This window comes from Amborella trichopoda, chromosome 1 (genome assembly GCF_054954075.1).
Source record: "Amborella trichopoda isolate Santa Cruz 75 chromosome 1, AtrichopodaSantaCruz75HAP2 v2.0, whole genome shotgun sequence".
Lineage (NCBI taxonomy): Eukaryota > Viridiplantae > Streptophyta > Magnoliopsida > Amborellales > Amborellaceae > Amborella > Amborella trichopoda.
In genome coordinates this window covers 50,865,045-50,885,769 of record NC_142336.1, presented here as the reverse complement: position 1 = coordinate 50,885,769, position 20,725 = coordinate 50,865,045, and the positions used below count along the sequence as shown (strand labels likewise).

General features: G+C 41.5%; 1 protein-coding gene across 12 annotated transcripts in view; it reads left to right on the top strand.

Moving 5' to 3' along the window:
• LOC18448936 (ARM repeat superfamily protein) overlaps nt 1-20,725 on the top strand; it is a 33,807-nt gene that overhangs the window by 1,636 nt on the left and 11,446 nt on the right. For 4 of the 12 annotated variants that reach the window (XR_016058746.1, XM_088871030.1, XM_020676406.2 and 1 more), the window contains 7 exons: nt 1,634-1,696; nt 11,801-11,904; nt 13,065-13,131; nt 13,239-13,310; nt 15,740-15,901; nt 16,936-17,009; nt 17,107-17,204. Coding sequence is in view for 11 of the 12 variants with exons in the window: in XM_020676406.2 (XP_020532065.1) it covers nt 1,634-1,696; nt 11,801-11,904; nt 13,065-13,131; nt 13,239-13,310; nt 15,740-15,901; nt 16,936-17,009; nt 17,107-17,204 (640 nt within the window). In the remaining variant the exon portion in view is untranslated. Of the gene's footprint in view, nt 1-1,291; nt 1,387-1,633; nt 1,697-11,775; nt 11,905-13,064; nt 13,140-13,238; nt 13,311-15,739; nt 15,902-16,935; nt 17,010-17,106; nt 17,205-20,725 lie in introns of those variants that run through there. The other 8 variants (XM_088871032.1, XM_088871043.1, XM_088871029.1 and 5 more) reach the window with 4 other exon arrangements.

Here is a 20,725-nt window from a genome sequence, read left to right as displayed (position 1 = left end):
TTACAAATAACTTGAAGTAGTGATTGAATCAGTGTTACTCCATATGTGGAAGTGTCACACCCCAAGTTCATAAACATTCCTGAGGTGCGACAGACTATTCTTATGCTATATATATATATAGAACAAATTCAAATTCCTACTTACCAAAACATTGTTTTCCATTTCTTTTAATCTGTGCAAAGTCTACTCACAACAAATACTATACATGAAGGCTAGGTATATATATTTCTTGATAGAACAAAAATTACAATGGTGCAAATAAAGGGAATGGTGACGTTCAATTAAAAGTTGTGAGGGCGGACACAAGAGTGTTGAGAGAGAGAGAAAACATACACATGCCATCCATCAAAGCTTAGCACCCATACTCATCCTTCTACAAAAACGACATCTCCTCATGAAAATAAATAGGAGAAAAAGATATTTATACAAAATAGTACACCTCATAGTGCATAGGTGTCCACGATACATGAAATAGAGGGTGGCTAGCATACACATTCTGATGGATGTGTCAAGCGGTCAACAAACCTAATTAATAGCCTGCCACGTTAAACAAACAATGCCATGTAAAAGCATGAGTTCTATAATGGACCACCCCACCAATGGGCTTTCTATAATGGGACTTCTAAGGTCTGCTTTTGTGGATGAAGAATCTTATTTAAGAAGGCTTTTCTTTTTTTTCTTTTTTTACAGTGACGATGGTTATACTTCAAATGGGAAAGATGAATCAGAAAGAGATATTACAATTTTATTAAAAGCAGATTATTTTTCAGGAGAATGAGATCACTTACCTATCGGTCATTTTTTTAACCATCTTAGAACTCATGCTTTTACAGGGCATTGTTTGTTTAACGTGGCAGGTTATTAATTAGGTTTGTTGACCTCTTGACACATCCATCAGGATGTGTATGCTAGCCACCCTCTATTTCATGTATCGTGGACACCTATGCACTATGAGGTGTAGTATTTTGCATAAATATCTTTTTCTCCTATTTATTTTCATGTGGAGATGTCGTTTTTGTAGAAGGATGAGTATGGGTGCTGAGCTTTGATGGATTGCATGTGTATGTTTTCTCTCTCTCTCAACACTTTTGTGTCCTCCCTCACAACTTTTAATTGAACGTCACCATTCCCTTTATCTGCACCATTGTAATTTTTGTTCTATCAAGAAATGTATATACTTAGCCTTCATGTATAATATTTGTTGTGAATAGACTTTGCACAGGTTAAAAGAAATGGAAAAAATCTGTTTTGGTAAGTAAGAATTTGAATTTGTTCTATATATATATATATATAGTATAAGAATAGTCCGTCTCACCTCAGGAATGTTAGTGAACTTGGGATGTGACAGGAAGCTTAGATTTCTACCGTGCAAACATGATCCTACGGGTTAGTCTAGAGTCTTAGGAACTTTTTTTTTTCTCAAGAGACATGTAGTTACTTCATTGTCCCATACCATTTTTTCTAAAAAAAGCCCAAATAAGTTACTTGATGCAATGAAAACAACAAAAGATTAATTGAAATATCCTACTGAACGTGGGATATTCTTTTTCCACAGTGCTGAATAGTTCAGGTTATCTCATAGAATGATGCTTGTGCCTGATTCCATGAAGTCTATGTTTTTGAAAATTTTCAGCCATATGTAAAAGCTGGTCTGCAGGCAAACTCTGAAGCAGTCAAATGTTTAGCTTGCAAGGCTGTAAGTATCTCAATCCGTCTCTTGGTTTATTGATTAATTTGCACGCTTTGTAATTTTAAGTCATAATCGGTAGTTTACACATTACGTCTTAGGTGTTTGCACTAGTGTTTGTATCATGCAGATGATGCCATTTAATTAAGGGAAAAGTTTATATAGAGCCGAGGCTCTAAACAATCAAATTTGAGCCTACCTCAAAAATTTCACTAGAAGAGGTTGTTTTGATGTTCAAATATCTTCAAATTGATCATCTCGACATCATGAAGCATGACACGAGAAAAAAATAGATTTCAAGTTTTGAAAATAGTGTATTTTGTAACGCATTTTTGGACCGTCACTTTTCAAGATTTTCAAGTTTTCATAAATCTGTCAATCTACACTATTTTTGAAGCTTTAAACTTTAAAAATAAATATAAAAATATATTTTAAGGCTATCACAAAAATTTCCAATATTGAAATCACATTTCTCGACACTAGTTGAAGGTAGGCTCTAATTTGATTGTTTAGAGCCTAGGTTCTATACAAACCGCACCCTTTAATTAATTGTCATTAGTTACTTTCCTATTTTCTATTTTCACATACATCAGAAGTCAAATGGAAAAATAAAAAGAAAAAAAGCTGGCTGAAGAATGTCTATTTGGTTTTTTTTTGAGAATTGTTAACATTGTATTACTATGACAGTAATAGTTACAAAATTGTGATGAAACTGAAGACACCCTCTAATTATGGGTGTCTAACAGTAAAATACATCAGTCATTCATGTACAAAAAGGCTTATAAGATCCGCCCATGTATCAAGATTTACAATGAGTTTACAAAAAAAGACAGACAAAAAGACATAGGAGCTGTTGGTTGCTCGAGTGGGGGCAGGCTATGTAGTGCGGCTGTGGTCCTGAACAAAAAAGGAGTGGGACCTGGCCTGGTTTTCCATGTGAAAGCTAGCTCCCTCCTTCGCCATGAGATCTGCGAGTTCGTTGGACGTCCTCCATGTATGCTTCCATAAGATGTTCATATCCCTACATATGTAAGTAATTTCATCAAAAATTGTTGTCAATTGCCGGGGGGGAGATCATGCCACTTGCCCAAGAAATAGTGTTTTGAGAGTCTCCTTCCACAATCAGATGTGTGCCCCAAGATGGGTTGAATTTTTTAATACCCAATAGTAAAGCCATGGCTTGTACGTATTGGGAGTCATTTATTCCAAGGTACACGGAGTAGGTGAGGAGGACATTTTGTTGGTAGTCTCTAAAGACGCCCCTGGCGCCTGTTGGGCCTGGGTTTCCAAGTGAGCAACCATCGAAATTTAGCTTGATGCTGCCCTCTGGTGGTGGTTGCTAATTGCTAGCTCTTGAGATTGTTAGTGGCCTATGGTGGAGGACATTTTGAAAGGAAGATGTTCCTTGATAATCCAGAGAAAATTTAGTGGTTGGCGGCCCAAAAAGAGGTCAGCGAGGTAACCTTATGGAAGAGAGCTGGTGGGTGGAGTCAAAGTCCATTGAAAATTCTGTTATTCCTTTCTATCCATATTGTCCATATGGTAGCAGCCACCGTGGCCTTCCATAAGGTTTTACCGACCAAAGGCCACTGAGCTCCAGATTGTAAGATAGAAGGGCCCTGACTGTGGGTGGTATGACCCATTGGATGCCAAAGAGTTGTAGCACAAGACTCCACAGCTTATGGGTAAATTCGCAATGTATAAAGAGGTGTGGGTTGGTTTCCTTCTCACAAAGACGCAGAGAGCATCTATTGGGGATTGCAATTCCTCTTTTTTGTAATTGGTCCAACGTGGGTGCTCTTTGGGAATAGGCTATCCAATTGAAAAACTGAATCTTAGGTGGGGCAATGGTTGACCAAACTTTTGACAAGATTGAGGTGGGGTTGAGAGGAAAGGTGGGGGGTAGGGTGAGGCTTTTATAGAAGGAAGGTACTGTGAAGAGGCATGAAGGGTGAGGCTCCAAACTATAGTATCATTCCCATTTGTTGGGAAGAAACGCTAGGAGAGAGCCGTCGAAAGTAGTTGGAATTTGTAGGTTTCCTTGTCTGAGAGGTTTCTTCGGAAAGAAGGATTCCAGACTCTCCGTCGGCCTGAAAGTGGCACTTCCTCGGCGATAGTGGAGTTTATGTTGGATGCAAGTGAATAAAGGGTTGGGAAGGTCTGGCACAGTGGAGAGTTTCCAACCCATAAATCTGTCCAGAATTTTACTCTATGTCTTTATCTAGGATGGAATCTTATGTGTCTTCTGAACTGTGACAAAGAGGAGGCTAAAGATTTCCAAGCCCCTGACGCTCTGTGTTTGTGGAGCCTCTCTGGTACCCATGTTCCGTATTGGATTTTGTATTTGCGACGTAGCACATGAGCCTAGAGAGACTCAGGTTGAGAAGCTAGGCGCCGCCACCATTTGCCTAGGAGGGCTGTGTTTTGTTTTCTTAGGGTCCGGATTCCTAAGCCCCCCTGCTTCTTCGGTAGGCAAATGTTTTCCCAAGCTACAAGATGGAATTTAGTCTTCTCTGCCTGCCTAGACCAAAGGAAATTCCGCATAAGTTGTTCTATGCGGTTGGCTACTTGTGCAGGCATCTGGTATAGGGACATGAAGTAGACCGGAGTATTTGCCGAGGTGGCTTTGATCAGGGTAACTCTTCCTGTTGGGGAAAGGTATCCACCTTTCCAACTAGCGAGGTGTCTCTCAACTTTATCTAAAACCGGGGACCAGAGCCTCTTTTTTGGTTTCCCCAGTCCCAAAGGAAGGCCCAGATATGTTAGTGGAAGGTCTTCCACTTTACATTCCCAATTTGGGATAAGGGCTCTCTTACCTCTGCATTTGTCATCGCTACTCCTATCATATTAGATTTCTCCATGTTTACTTTGAAGCCTGTTGCTTTCTAAAAACACAGGAGGAAAAGTTTAAGGTTATGGACTTCATTTGGTGTAGCGTCGAGGAAGACCAAGGTATCGTCTGCGTATTGCAGATGAGACACTGTTGGGCCCTGATTACTACTTTTGAAGCCGGAAAGAGGACCAGATTGATAGAGATGGGATAAGGAGCTCGATAAAACTTCCGCTGTGATGGCAAAAACGAAGGGGGAGAGGGGATCCCCTTGTCGGCGTCCCCTCGAGGCTGGGAAGTAGCCTTTCAGTGTCCCATTGATGATAATGGAAAAATGAGGATGAGAATAACATCCTCTCATCCAACTCCTCCATCGTTCCTTGAACCCCATTCGAACCATGGCCTCTTCCAAGATGGACCAGTCTACATGGTCATAGGCTTTCTCCCAGTCTATTTTGAAGATTAAGCTAGGTTTCTTAGCTAAGTGTCTTGTGTGAATACACTCATTAGCCACCAAAACTCCATCTAAGATCTATCTATCTTGGATGAAGGCTGATTGAGATGGAGAGATCACAAAGGGGAGGACCTTTTGAAGTCTAGAGTAGAGGACCTTAGCCAATATTTTGTTAGTCGAGTTCAAAAGGCTAATTGGGCGGAAATCCTTGATTTCCTCTGTGCCTTCAACTTTTGGAGCAAGGGCTACGAAGTGGCATTGATTGCTTTGTGGATGACTCCCCTTTGGAAGAATTCCTCAAAGAAATTCATGAAGTCGGGACGAAAGGTGCTCCAAAAAATTTTGAAGGGTGCAATCGGGAAACCGTTTGGACCGGGAGCTTTGTCTTTGGCTAGGGCATTAATTGCTTGTACAATTTCAACTTCAGAGAAGGGTTGCTCTATCCAAGTAGCTAGATCGCTAGTGAGGACCCAGAAATCAAGATCAGCCATTAAAGGTCGCGGGCCAGCCTGGGTAGTGTATAGAGTTTGAAAGAACTCTATAATAGCTTGCTCTATTAGTGCTGGTTGGGCCAGGTAGCTGTTATTGACTTTAAGCATTGCAATAGTATTTTCCCTTCTACGGTAGTTAGCTGTATTATGGAAAAAGGCTGTGTTTTGATCGCCCATTTTTAACCATTTTATCCTAGATCTCTAGAACCAACAAATCTCCTCTTTTTTAAGAGTGGACATGTAATCCAGTTTGGGCTGGGTTCTGAGGTTAATTTCGGAGGTGTCCAAAGGTCTGGATTCTTCAAGGCTGTCTAGTCCTTTGATGGTATCCACGAGGTAGGATTGATTTGAGAATAGTTTCCAGATATATCTTTGCTCCAAGTTTTGATAGAAGCTTTGAGAATCTGGATTTTAGACTGGAGTATATAGCCTGCTCTACCCCTAACCTGGGATGAGAAGGAATCCCACCAGGTTGGTATCATAGTAGTAAGAGTCGCCTCTTCTAGCCACACTAGTTTGAACCTGAAAGGTTTGGGCCTCTTCTCACTGTGTTGGTGTCCATGAAAATGGGACAATGGTCAGAGATAGGTTTGGGTAAGACCAAAGCATGGGACCCCGGGAATTGTTCCTCCCAATTTGTGGAGAACAGAAAGCGGTCAAGTTTTGAGAGGGAAGGATTTTGGGTATGATTTGACCAAGTGAAGCGATTGCCTTGAAGAGGAATATCAATGAGTTCATTCCTGCTAATGAAATCAGCGAAGTCCCTCATGTCCTGAGAGATGGGGGTAAGGGAGTTTCTCGCATAAGACCATCTGGTAACGTTGAAGTCTCCTCCCAAGCACCAAATAGGTTGTGGAAGAGCTTCAACGTAATCCAGTTCAGACCACAAACTGTGTCTGAGTGAGGTAGAGTTTGGCTCATAAATGGCCGTGAATTTCCAGGGAATACCATCAGGGACACTAGATAATAAAATGGTCACAGAGAAAACCCCTATGTGTGAAGAAATAAGAGAATGGTCCAAGGGATTCCAAATCACCCTGATACCTTCAGAAGCCCCATTTGCCGGTAGTGATACCCATTGGGTAGGTCTTTTGCCCCAAATTTGGTGGATGAGCTGAAGGGTAGGCTCTGGTTGTTTGGTTTCGATAAGGGCTAGGATAGTGGGCGAGTGTTTGAGAACTAAATCTTTGACAGCGTTCCTTTTGGGTTGCTGTCCCAGCCCCCTAACATTCCATGTGACTATCTTCATGGGTCTGGAGGGGAAGAAGAGAAAGAGGCCAGCCTAGATGACCTCCTGGGGCATGAGGTTAGGGAAGCAGATGGGGAGTCATAGGAAGGCTTATCTAGAAAAGAGATAGAAGAGAAAGGACTAAGTAATTCTCTTTGTCCTTTGGGTCTCACCTTGAATCTGCTTTGCGCATTTGCCATTAAGAACTTGTGATCCGGTCCTTCTGGGCCATCATGATGGAAACCCATGATTTTGTTCATCTCCTTCATTTTTGCTTCGATGCTGTTGTTTCTCGTCTGGCTCCTTTGTGTCCTCAAGGGGTAGGGGGGGGGGGGGGGGGAGTTGGGCAGACTTTGGCTCGCTGTTGGTTCTTCCACTGATTCCGACTGCACCTTTGTATTGTTGGGGGGGGGGGGGTAGAGTTCAGATGGTAAAGGAGGAAGGGACTCACAGACAGCCCCAGGCAGAGGCATAGGGATAGGGGGACCCGGGTTGGAGGAACTGTGGGAAGATGATTGGGCGATAAAGGGCTGAACCGAAGAAGAAGTGGGCTGCAGTAGTATGAGGGAAGGGGAGTAGGACGAGAAGAGGGCTTGTGGGTTAACCGAGGCAGGGTACTGAGGCAGGGGAGGGGACGAAAGGGATGAGGGGAAATAGGTTAGGAATTGATGTGTCTGAACAGAGGAGAGAGTAGCATATTGAGCAGGGTGAGAGGGAGGCCAAGTAAAATGGAGCGTATTAACCTTGGTAATTTGAACCAGGTATGGGGTGTAGGAGAGATAAGGGGCCAGCATGGAAGAGATTGAGTCAAGATCCAAGGGGTATTGGTCCTAGGTTTGGGTAGTCACAATGCCTTGAGGGAGGAGGTTCTTGTCCATAGTGAGGAAAAGACGAAGGTCAGAGGACTCCTCTGGACTAAGTGAAGGAGTGAGGATATTCGTGAGGCAGAAAGAATGATAGGTAAGGGAAAGGAGTGGGTTAGAAGGGAGAGGTACCAAAGAGGAGGAAGATGGAAAGGCTGGCGAGCCTATAGGGGGAGGGGTTAAAAGAGGAGGGAGATCTGAGGAGGTAAGATCAGGACATGACCCTTCAACGGATGTGGTGGGACAGTGGACGGGGGTGCGAAAGTAGAGGGAGAGGGTGATGTAGCCACGTCGGCTAAGGAGGGGGAAGCCGAAGACGGTGCTGGTGACAGGTGGAGAGGGGAAGGCTGCACAGTCGACAAGTGTCAGTGATCAAGAGGGTGGGGTTCTTCGATTACTGGGGGAGTGAAAACAGGACGTGACACGTCCATGGAGTTAGGTGAAACGGATGGCAGGGAGGCAAGGGTAAAAAGGGGGGTGATGTGGCTACATCACCAGAGGGGGGAGTAGGCAGTGGCGGCGCAGGTGACACATGGCTTATGGTTGGTAGGGCGGGTGACACCTAGAGAGAGGTCGCAGCCGAGGGAGGCAGAGCTTGTGATAGGTGGGCAGGAGTTGATCGTTGAAGGGATGAAAGCGGTGAGGGGGACAGGAGGGTTGTGGAAGACGGCGCTGTCGCAGTGTCATCATGGGAAGTTGGTGTACGCATGAAAGCCTCAGACGACACCTAGCCCTGGGGTGCAGAGGGGAGCGACAGGGGTACAGAGGAGGATGGGTTGGTGGGGAAAATGTCAGGCCGGGGAGGAGGGCGGGAAGATGTTTGAACTAAGGAAGGGGGGGATTTTGAGAAAGACGGGCCCGGGTCCTTAATGGGGCCCGAAGACAGAGAGATGGGTGGTGAAGCACACTACGCCTCCTTTTCGAGTCGACGACAAAAGGTAGGTGAACCATCAGCAGGTGGGCCAAGGAAGGCAGGCTCGCTAAGAGTCGGGTCGGGAGTAAGCAGCGGTGCCGGAGGCGGAGGGAGCTGGGGGCCATGGTGGCGTACTTTTACCAATGGCCAGATCTGGAGGTCGGCGGCGTCTCCTACACTGACGAGCTTTCTTAGAAATCAGGGTCCATGAATCAGAGCAAGCGTCCAATGATTTAGCAGGGGCATCATAGTGGAGGAAATGGGGAGAAGGAGGGGAAGCCGGGGACCAGGAGATCGACACTGGAAAGTAAAGGTCGTCAACTTCAATCCATAATGCTTGGGGAATGCGTTTGGGGTCCAAAACTTCCACCAACACTCGTATAGAACTTAGTGGGAGGGTTTCAATCGAAATCCAATGAATTGAGATGAGAGACCCGCAAGCTGCCGCTAGACGTCGGAAAGTTTCAGGAGACCATGCTTGGAGTGGGATATGGTTAAGGTTAGCCACACCCTTTACTTCCTAATAGATCCCACTTTGGCTGACCAGGCCCGGAGGTGGCACTGAGCTCCATGGAAGGTGATAGTTTTGGTTTCGTGTAATGCCAGTTGGGCGCTCTTCGATGAGGGGAAGGTAAAGAGGATATCGCCACTTGCTAGGCATTTGCAGTTAAGGTTTGGTTCTCCCCAATGATTTTGAGCGGCCTTTTCAATCCCTCTAATATTATGGCGACTAGGTTGGAAGGTTCCGATCAGGGACGAGAGAAGCTTAGACTTGTTTTCACAATCTCTTCATGTGGGACGGGATGCAAAAAGGGGGGAAGGGAGATTGTTCGGCAAGACGAGGTGTATTTTGCGGTAGTGGAGCGGGGTTAGGAGAAATGATGGTGGCCGACTTGGTGGAGGCTAAATCCTAAGAGTAAGAAGCCCTGTGAGGAGATGGGGGTGGTGGGGTGGCCGCAGATTAATCCATCACGTGATGGTCACTGAGCTCATGTAATGAAGGGAGCTTGAGTCCTAGGTCTTATTGCCTTATTGCCTCGATCATAACCTTGAAAATGCCGAGGCTTACGGTATTGAAATGAATAATGGCCTAATAAAACCACTTATCGATGTACCTATATGCCTTATTCCTCTCTTCTTTCTTGCATATATTGTCAATTGTGGTTTGTGTTGTTTTTCTCCTCCTTTCCTTGAGCACAACCTCAGGGTTGGGTGCAAAATGCATCAATTGGCCAGGGAGATGTATTTTTTGTAGAACATTACCAATATTTACAATCCTCTCCCTTTAATGTTATTCCTACTTCCAACTCTTATGCATCTTCTTCTTTTTCTTTGTCATGAAATACTTGAATTTCTTTCATCAATTCTTTTTATCTCATTTCTTCTTTTCTTTTTCCTTTTTGGCTATCTATGTATGTTGTATCTATGTATGTTGTAATGTCTTCTTGAAAACCCTCAATTAGTTGGTGAATCTTCAGCCAAGTACCTTTGAAATAATGCTCAAAACAATCTCTAGGGATAGCCAAAAAAATCTCTTAATTTTTTTTATTTTAAAAAATTTTGATTCAAGAAAAAAAATCGAACTTGGATTTTTTTTGTTTTTAATCATCTTAGAACCATGTAAAATGGTTCTAATGTGTCTTATTTTATTTTATTTTTGTTCTTAGGGTCGTTTTTTTTTTTTTTGGGGTGGTGGGGGGGGGGGGGGGGGGGGGGGGGGGATGGGCTTATTATCCCTATCCCGGATATGCAGGCATAATGCATTATGCAACCACATTGTAAAAACAATGTTCATGACAACAAAATGCTTTTCATTTTCATTAAGTTCTCCTACCATGCTCTCTTCTTTTGCTATCTTTATAATATAATTTCTAGAAAATGGGAATTTGTTAATTTTTACTTTTAGATTTTGACTCTTTTGTCATGCTAATCTGCTCAAATCTGCTGTGTTCTTGTGGAATAAGAAATTTTATTCATGGAACAAAGATAATTGCCAATGATCAATTCATAAAGAGCAACCAATTTAAGGGCTGTTAACGGTTCGGGGTCCAAGATGGGTTGACATTGACCCAAACCTGAGCTGAGCGGGTCCAAGATGGGTTGACATTGACCCAAACCTGAGCTAAGCGGGTCCATACTGGGTTGACATTGACCCAAACCTGAGCTAAGCGGGACCAAGGTAGAAACAAACCCAACCCGGGTTGGGTCCAACCTGTCTGGTTCCAAGTTGGACTTGGACCCAAACCGAGTCACCCGGACCCAGATTGGACCTGAGATGGGTCCAGGTCAATTGGATACGGTCTTAACCCCTCAAGTTGGTTCTCGTATAGGCCATAACATATTGTGGAATATATAATTATCATATAAATATATATTTACTTTATGTATATATAAATATAAGTTTGAGTTGACTCCGACCCAACCAGATTTGCTCCAAGATGGACCTAGACCTGACCAGGGTTGGGTCCAAGTCAAACGGACCCAGATGCTACCAGCTGGTAGGCTTGGCAACGAGCTGACTGGCTGGCCCGGCCCGGCACGTCCATGAAATGTAGGGCATGGACCACAAAATTGGCCGGAGGTCCGGGCTAGGTCCTGGCCACCATGGCCTTAGGGTCGGGCAGGTCTAGGGCTAGGACCATGGCCGGCCTAGCCCGGTTAGGCCTTGTAGTTTCCTTTAATATCTTTTCAATTTTTTTAATTTCTATTAGGCCCTGCCAGACCAGGCTAGGGCCTAGGCGATGGCCCCTTTAGTCTGGTTTGGGCGGGCAGACCCAACCTCAGGCCCTTTGCAAGGCCTACCCGTCGGGTCCAAAACCGGTCTAGACTTGGCTTGTGTTGGGTCAATCCATTGTGTTGGCCGGTCAACCTGACCCAATTGCTACCCCTATCCAATTTTTATACGAATTTTTCGTTTTTTGAGAGCTTAATGTTTTGTGAATGTTCGAGAAACTGTCTTTTGATAGGAGAGAGTAGAACTGCAACTATGGTGGTAGATACATAGTTTTCCTACCTCTTGCATGTGGATCTTGGTCTAATGTGGATTTTCTTTCATTACACTACACACATTCACATGAGATCCCTTACTGGTGAAATGGATCAATAGATGTTTGTTATCCGACTTATCTCTCAACTTGATGTTTTCTGGTTGAGTATTCTAGATGTTTGCATATTTTTTTGGGTTTCTTGCTTTCTTGCGTGTGCCTTGTTCTTGGTATTTTTATTGCTTATGTACCAGCTAGCTTTTTGGGTCATTGGGCTTCTTGGGTCTTGTATTGAGTTTCATCCTGTGTCTTTGTTCTCTAATAGCTCTCCTACTTTCACGACTTCTCAGGTTGCAAGTCTGTTGGACACTGATGATAGGGACGTTGGAACTGCTGTGCAACTAGTTGTTGCTTATGATATATATCCACTTCTGGTTAATTGTCTCATTCATGGGTAGGGGATCTTCTCATTTTCTTGATGCAGTATATTTTTTCTTGAATGTATATGAGGCCCTCTCAATTTTCATTCACTATGAATCTATTTCCTCGAATCAGTATGAGAGGTTTTTAATGCTTATACAAAAAAGCATGCAAAAAATCGGTGCAAAGGCTTCTTAATATGTCTCCCATAGTGAAATCTTAAATGGGTAAGATATTGTTAACCAATGTCAATACACATGGTTAAAGAGGGCCTGGGGTGGAGTAGTACGTGACCATGAATAATTTATTTTTTGCTAAACGTTACTTTGTACCATCCTAAAGTTGGTAGATTCTCAATAGATCATGATCTGGTGAAAGGAATAGAATGCTGGATGCTATTTGAGATATACTTTGAGCAGATCTGGACTGGTGTTTATGTGAACTTGGCTGCATGGTTTTGGAATATCTTGGGATGCTTAGCATGTATTGATGACTCAAAATTGTTTCCTAATTTTGTAAAATATTGCTAATTGTTTCCCAACTTTGTAAAACATTCCAAGAATCATCAGAATTTAATCAAAATGTCATTTTTCCATGGTTTGTTCTATATTATTTCTGATTCTTAAAGAGTCGTAACTGCATGATCCATGACCATATCATTTCTTGTGTTGGGGATCTGTTGTAAGCTCCTTCAGGATTTAGTTAACTTATGCTCCATTGATATTCTTGAAAGTTGCATTTCATGTGTTTCCTGAATATATATCTAGCAATTTCCAAGTGAACAATGGTCCTGGCGGAGGAAGTTTGTGGATTAGGCATCGGTCTATTGGGTTAGTTCTTATGTCATTGGGCTGTAATGGTAACATCTAAGGTCATCTACAGTACTTTATTTTCTTTATGTTTTCTTTTTGATTGTTAAAAAAAAAAACTCATTGTGTTTCCTTTAACTTTTTGTATTCTTTTCTTCATATATAAAAACTTTTAAGTTATGAGTTTAACATTTGCTTTGGATTTTCGATGTTTCAACTATACATTGCAAGCGGCGACCTTCATTATAATGGTTATCCTTGAGCTAGTTTCTTGGACACTGTTTGGACTTCTGGATGTTGTTTAGCTTTTTTATAATGTTTCTTGTTGTGATGTATTGACGAACAAGTTGCAAGAGCTTAACATACAGTTCTTTTCGTAATGCAGTTATGAACAAGTTGCAAAAGCTTCAACAGAAGCAATAAAGAATCTTGCAAGGTCTCCTCAAGGGCTAGTAAGGCTGTAATGCATGAAATCTTTCTTCTATGGTTTCTTGTAGCTAGTACTTTGAATATGTCATGAAATTATCGATATCGTCTTGCTTGCGCTAATTATGTCCAGGATATTATGTTTCCAACGAAAGAGGGTTTAGCTCTATCACTCAAAGACCTGGCAGCTCGCAGTTCATCATTGGTACGTTCATTTCAGTTGTCACAATAAAATGACTATAGTAGAATATGATTAATGTGATGATTTTTTTCTTCTTTTTTTCTTATCATCAAATAGGATTCCCATACAAGCCATTTGTTTATAACTATGTAATATTTGGTTGAGGCTGACAAATATCATGTAGAAAAAAAGCTTCTTGTTGCAGTCTAAAGTGAAGTGCTGAAATATGAGTTCAGCATCTGTTCTTTGGTGCTATTAATAGATCTGATAACTGGAATACCCGGTTTTGTATTGGTAACTTTGCCACATACATGGCTTTTACTATGGCCAAGTATAAGGAATTGAAGCTCACTTTCTAAAGTGAGGTTGAAAAATCTTTATTAGGAGACCCTCAGGGAATCTGATGAGAAAGTTTGACTGAAAAAAAAAACAAAATGAGTGTTCTAAAACTCACCCTAGTGGACTCGGACTCGAGCAAGTCCCTGCTGAATTTGGCACATGGTACATGTACCATGTACACTACTTGGGCGAGCACTATACAGACCTTCTTGAGTAATATGAAAGGGGGGAAGACGAGGAATCTGCCCCCTTTTTCCTTTTCTATTTTATTTGGAGCCCTAAACCCAAGGGATTTGAACACACATTCATTCCTTAGTTAAATTTTTCCTTATCTATATATGGAAAACTCTAGATTTGAGAGTAAAACACTAGATTTGACAGCTTTTCGATGTTAAAAAAATTAGTCAAGTCTTTCGTATCGGTGGTCAATTAGTTCGAAAAATTGTGATTTCTTTCGTATCGGTGGTCAATTAGTTTGAAAAATTGTGATTTCTTTCATATCGGTGGTCCTTTTGGGGCTACCCTCTGCCCTTTTCTAGCCTTCCATTTTAACCAACTCGCACCTCCTAATAAGTATTGTACTGGATCTGCGCTGCACGTGGCCAACCCACTGATGTCTACTCTCTCTCATCTTATCGTGTATTGGAGCCGTACTTAAGTTTTTCCTAATGTATTCATTTCAAATTCTATCCTTTCTTGTCTTGCCCCTCACCCATCTCAACATCCTCATCTCAGCTACACTCATCCTATAGGTATGTTGTTTCTTAACCGGCCAACATTTCACCCCATAAGCCTTGTTGACCATTGCCAAAAAGAAATATACTATTGCAATGCATGCTCTTGCTTCTTATAGTTTGTTGAGAATGTGTGTTTTGCCAACATGAAAGTAATTTGTTGGGTGCTTTGTTGTCCTGAATTTCAGTTTCATTGTTGAATTTTGCAACTTTGGCAATGCTCCTCCTGTAAAACATCTCACTTCTATAAATTAACTTTCATCTCCTAGAGTTTTGTTTACTTGGAAGATAAAATCATGTTTTGTGTTCTTGGAACTGCAATATCCGTCATTGAAATTCCAAATCTAAAGTTTGTGGGCAACTCGAGGGCTCTGCCCCACTTCTAAAGTGATGTGGTAGATAAATTCACCCTTACCAATATAGAAATAATCTGTTTCCCCTAGCTATCTTTAGATAAGAGGTATGTGCATTGCATCTAAAAGGCCATTTTCATCTACTTTATCATATGTATGTGTCTGTGTTTATATGTAAGCGGCAAATTGTAAATAATAGAATAGTCATGAAAAGAGCCCAAGGGATCTTTCCTTTTATATTGTGTAATGGGAGAATGGAATGAGTTTGAAGAGCAGCTCCATTGTAAGAGCTTTTGACAAACACTGTAAAATTGTTTCATGTATTGCATTTTAATGCAAGAAAAAGGCTTTCAAAACTCCACTAAATACTCTAAATTTTATAAACTAAATTAAATGTCTTATTTTTCATATGGTGTTGAATAATATCTAAGTCTAGTGGATGCGATATACTACGGCTAATGTTATTGTTAAAATGTATGGGATAGTATGAGATTGCCATAACCAGTCAGGAGTATTGAGACCTCATTGACTTTGAGGCAACATTATTTTTTAATTATCTTATAGTACATGTTGAGCATTATTTGTCGTTTATTTTTGAATTATTTGATAATACATGTTGAGCATTATTTATAATTGTCTATCTCTTTATATTGCAATATAATCAAACTTATTATTATGTAGTATTTGTAAAAATCTTTTATTAATTTATTTTTCATTGTTTTTATGCACTTCTTGGAGAAGTCATGCTTTACATTTTGGACATCCTAACTTGTCTAGCAATTATTTAATCGGTGCTCTTGTTAGCAAACTCAGCTATCTGAAATATGTTTGCTTATTATTAATTTTGTGTGTGCTATCTGAACTATCTGAAAGATGCATCGACAATGTCTGTGCTAGTTTGTACTGTTTTATATCATACACATTGTCTGCATATCATGTTGATTTCTTTCTGGCCATGGACAAATATGCGATGTTTCTACTGCTCTATGTTGTGTAACTTGTGCTTTTTGATATCGACTTGCTCCAGGCACGGATTCGGATTTTGGCTCTCATCGCAAAGCTGTTCTCCATATCTAGCTCAGTAGCAGTGGCCGTCTATGAATCAGGTCTTCTTAACGTATTGGAGGCAGAAGTGAAGAACACATCTGATGTGCTTATGACTTTGAGTGCTTTGGAAGTTCTCTACGAGGTAATAAGACATAATTTGGAAATTGTCTTGTACATCATTCTGGCAGCATCTTAGGTTTGAACTATTTCTGATGGTTTGACTGATTCATTGTGTTATCCTCTTACCTGCGATTAAATCCTTGGATTTGCAAATATAAACTTCGTCATTTTTAAGCACTTCAACTTGAAGGAAAGATCGATGAATTCTTTTGTTTAATCCACTCTATGGGCGTATGATTTAGGATCCTAGTGCTAATTGACCTTTTGGACTTTTTTTTTTCTATTATAGCTGAGCTTGTAGCATATGCTAGGAAAGCTGACCTATCTAGTTGCTTCTGGATTTGAACTGTGTTTTCTTATTCAACTTCAAGCTTGGTTTAAGAATGTAGATCTGCATAGGGCTTTGTGCATAGTGGATGAACTTTATAAGGATTTCGGATGGCATATTAGCCAAAATCACTTCAAAAGTATTTCTATTGTTTTTATAAGGGATCTGGATTTTTTTTTATATATTTTAATCAGAATATCATTTGAAAAGATATTTTTTCCTAAAACATGTAAGTTTTTAAAAGTTAAGTATCACCTTTTTGAACTTTGGTCCTATTGCTGCCATATGTGGACCATCTTTGCCACCACTTTTGGGAAGTTCTGGTTAGCACACCTAACATATGGCCTAGAGTTGAATTGGATCTCAGTTGCTTCTTCCTTGACTTTTAATCCCTTAGGGTCCTTGAGGAAGTCCTAACTTTCTCTGGATAAAGCCAAAGACAAGAGTTGAAACAATTTTTGGTCCCCTCAAACAGCTATTCATGACTGCAGATTGAACATATTGTGGATAGTTTGGATATCTATTGATATTTGAATGGATAGCTGGAATTTTCCTTCCCTTCTTTACTTTCAAATGAATACATACATAACTAACACCTGCAAGCATTACAAGTAAATCCCATGATATGTTTTTTCAAGTCATGAAAATTTCTTGAGCCTTGAACTTGTGTTTTGATCAGTTAGAGAAAACCCTAACATATGGGCCTTTGTGTTATGCTTTATTCACAGTTAGCAGCATCCCCATATAGTTCAGAATCTCTCTTAAAGACATCCCTGCTTCAGCTGTTGATCTCAATGATAAGGTAATAAAAGCACAATCTTTATACGGAGTCACATTTAGGGGTTTCATAACCATCTGTATCCTTTTACTCTGATGACCTTACAAAATTCCTGATGCAGCAATTCATCAGCGGAGTCCATATTGCGCTCCAGAGCAATTTTGATATGTGCGAGACTATTGTCTTCAAATGAAATATTCTCTCTTATCGGTGAATCAAGTAAGGAGTGGCTTTTATTACTGTTATCACCTTTGCGTCGCAGATTTTGTGGTTTCCTTAGTTTCTATACTTGAACTATTGCGCACTAAAAAAAACTAGTTTGTATATATCGGGCACAAATGGTCTGACATTACAATATATACTATCGGTCTCATGTATTTGGTATCCCTCTAATGTCATAGATTTTGGCCACATAATGTTTCTATAAAGAGGGGCATTTAAGATGTGAATGTTAGCTTTCTATCTTTCTACAAGGACTGTGAAATGGTGCTAAGAAGCATATCCTAATGGGAGCCAATGGCATACAAATAAAGCTTTCAGCAGTAACAAAATAAGAAAAGAGAATAAGTATCCCCAAGGTACATATTTTCTAATAGAATGCTGAAAAACCTTCTACAATTAGCTTTTGTAGATGATCTTTATGTAGGAAGATGGGATGCCTTCTTAAACATTACAAAGTATATCCTGGTTGAGATGCTTTTTTGTTAAATAGTAGACATCATATAGGAAGATGGGATGCTGTCTTAAATGGTACACATTTCTTGTATGAAACGACATAACGTTGCATCTTTTTTTTGAGAGTGTAGATATTAGAGACTTTGTTCAATTGCAAGATAGGACAAAATAATGAACCAACAATACCGAAGTTGGACAGTCAACTAGTCTTGTTTGCCAGTTGTTCATTGAGAGAAATTAATGGACGTATCGTCGACCAATGTTAAAAAAACGTGGATTCAACAGCCTAGACCATGTAGATATCTAATGTTAAAAGCGAGTTGCCAACGTTCTTTGGCCTATCCTAGTAAAAAGAGCTAATAAAAGGGGTTATTTGTAATAATTGGGATTTTTTGGTCTTTCTATACTCACGTAAGTTATAGGGACATTTTAGTACTTCTGGATTTTATTTCTGTTGAAGGGTTAATTTTTTTTTTTGACAGAAAGTTAACTTTTGTATTGTTGTATAGAGTACAGAAGAGGGATCCGAGAGTACCCACAAATCGGGTCTCTCGGTAAAAAAATAGGTCAAGTGACCCTGTACAAAAACTAGGCTTATGACTTGTCTGATTACAATAGATATATTTGTGAGTTACAAAACATTGGGGCTTATAGACTTGCCCGATTACAAGATCTGTACTAAGGTGTAACTAAACGCTTGTACGCCCTCTGTGGTCCAGAGCAAAAAGGAGATGGACCGGGCGGGGTCTTTTGCATGGGCCCTAGCTTCGTCTTTTGCTAGAAGATCGGCGAACTCGTTGGACTTTTGCCAGATATGGTTCCATAAGACATCCATATCCCTGCAAATGTTAGCAATCTCATAAAAAATCGAAGAAAGGTACCATGGAGGTGGTGAAGTGCCTGTTGCTCAGGAGATGACATTTTGGGCATCTCCTTCCACCAGCACTTGTGATCCCCATGAATGGTTGAAGCTTTTAAGACCCAAGAGCAGAGCCATGGCTTCAGCATACTGAGAGTCTTCATGGCCCAAGTGTTCAGAATAAGTGAACATAATATTGCGATGATGGTCTCGGAAAACACCTCAGGCGCCATTAGGGCTAGGGTTCCCCAGAGAGCAACCATCGAAATTAAGCTTGATGGTGCCTTCTGGAGGTGGCAGCCAGTTGTTGGGTCTTTGGAGCTTCTGTGGCTGAAGATAGAGAATGTTTTCCCATTCGCCGAGAAAAGTGTTTGCTGAAATCCTTGAGACGGCCCTGTGGTTAGAGGTTCAGAAAGTTACTAGAGTAGTAACCTTGTGGAAGAGCACCAAGGCTACGTTTTTGTGACCTTGGAAGACCCTCACATTCCTTTCTAACCAGATGACCCAGATGGTAGCTGCGATGGCAGCCTTCCACATTGCTCTATCGGCCTTCGGCCAATGACAAGCGTAGTACGAGGAGATAAGAGCCTTGACCGTGGGTGGAGTGACCCATTGAAGGCGGAACAACTATAGCACTTGGCTCCACAGGTCATAAGGGAGACTGCAGTGAATGAAAAGGTGTGGATTCGATTCCTCCTCACTCATACACATTGCACATCTGTTGGGGATCGGAATCCCTTTCTTTTGAAGCTGGTCAACTGTGAGAGCCCGTTGAGAACAGGCAATCCAATCGAAGGTCTGTACTTTGAGAGGAGCAATGGTGAACCAGACTTTGGAAAGGACAGAGATAGGATTGAGTGGGAAGGTGGGGGGTTGAATAAGTCTTTTGTAAAACGAGGCCACTGAGAAGGTACCAGAGGGAGCAAGGGTCTAGAGTAGAGAGTCCCTCCCAAGTGGAGCTATGAAGATGGGGTGCAAAGCAACCGAAAGTGAGAGGAAGAGTCTAGTTTCCTCTTCAGTGAGGTTTCTTCTGAAAGAGGGGTTCCGGACTCTTCGGTCCCGCTGACGTGACCATTTGTTCTACTTGAGAAGGTACCAGAGGGAGCAAGGGTCTAGACTAGAGAGTCCCTCCCAAGTGGAGCTATGAAGATGGGGTGCAAAGCAACCGAAAGTGAGAGGAAGAGTCTAGTTTCCTCTTCAGTGAGGTTTCTTCTGAAAGAGGGGTTCCAGACTCTTCGGTCCCCCTGACGTGACCATTTGTTCTGCTATGGTAGAGTCTTTGTTAGAGGCAAGATGGTAGAGGGATGGAAAGAGGTCCCTTAGAAGAGTGTGTCTTATCCAAAGGTCTGACCAAAAGCACACTCTTGTACGTTCTCTAGGATGAAATCGGATGGTTTGCTTGAACAGTGAGAGAGAGGAGGCGAAGGACTTCCATGCTCCTGAGGCCCTACTCGGGGATATCCTCTCAGGCACCCAAGTTTCTTCCGGGATCCTGTAATTGCTGCGTATAACCTGAACCTAGAGGGAGTTAGTCTGGGTGGCTAAGCGTCAGCACCATTTCCCTAGTAGGCTAGGTTGTGTTTTCTTAGGTTCCTGATCCCTAGCCCTCCTTGAAGTTCGGGTAGTCGGACTTTGTCCCAAGAGATGAGGTGACATTTGGTTTTCTCAGCCTGTCCTAACCAGAGGAAATTCCTCATAAGCTGGTCTAGACGGTTGGCCACTGAGGCTGGCATGTGGAAGATAGACATTAGGTACACCGGAGCATTTGCCAATGTTGCTTTGACCAGCGTAGTGAAGGGTCTATAGATTAAAATAAATTTTTCAAATCTAGGGACTGGTATTGCACCCCTCATAGGATTTTGGGAGAAAACAAATATAACCTTATGTAAGGCAAACATTGCCACCTTTTGCTTGGTATTTGAGTAGGACATGGTAGGAAGAAGGGATAGTCCACCATTTCTTCTCCATTTCCTTTGAGGACTTCATCTCTAATGTGGATTCTGACCCTGTTTCATGTGTTTCTTCTTGATTTTCACTCTAGAACTTCCTTCTTCTTTGTCATTTGCACAGATCTGAACTTGTTGTGCTTTAACAAGAAAAAAACATCAATTTGTGCTGCATCACTTTAGGTCCAATCTGAAGAGGCAAGTATGCATCTGGGCTCATCTTTTTGGTCCAAAGTAAATCTCAATGACAAGTACGCAAT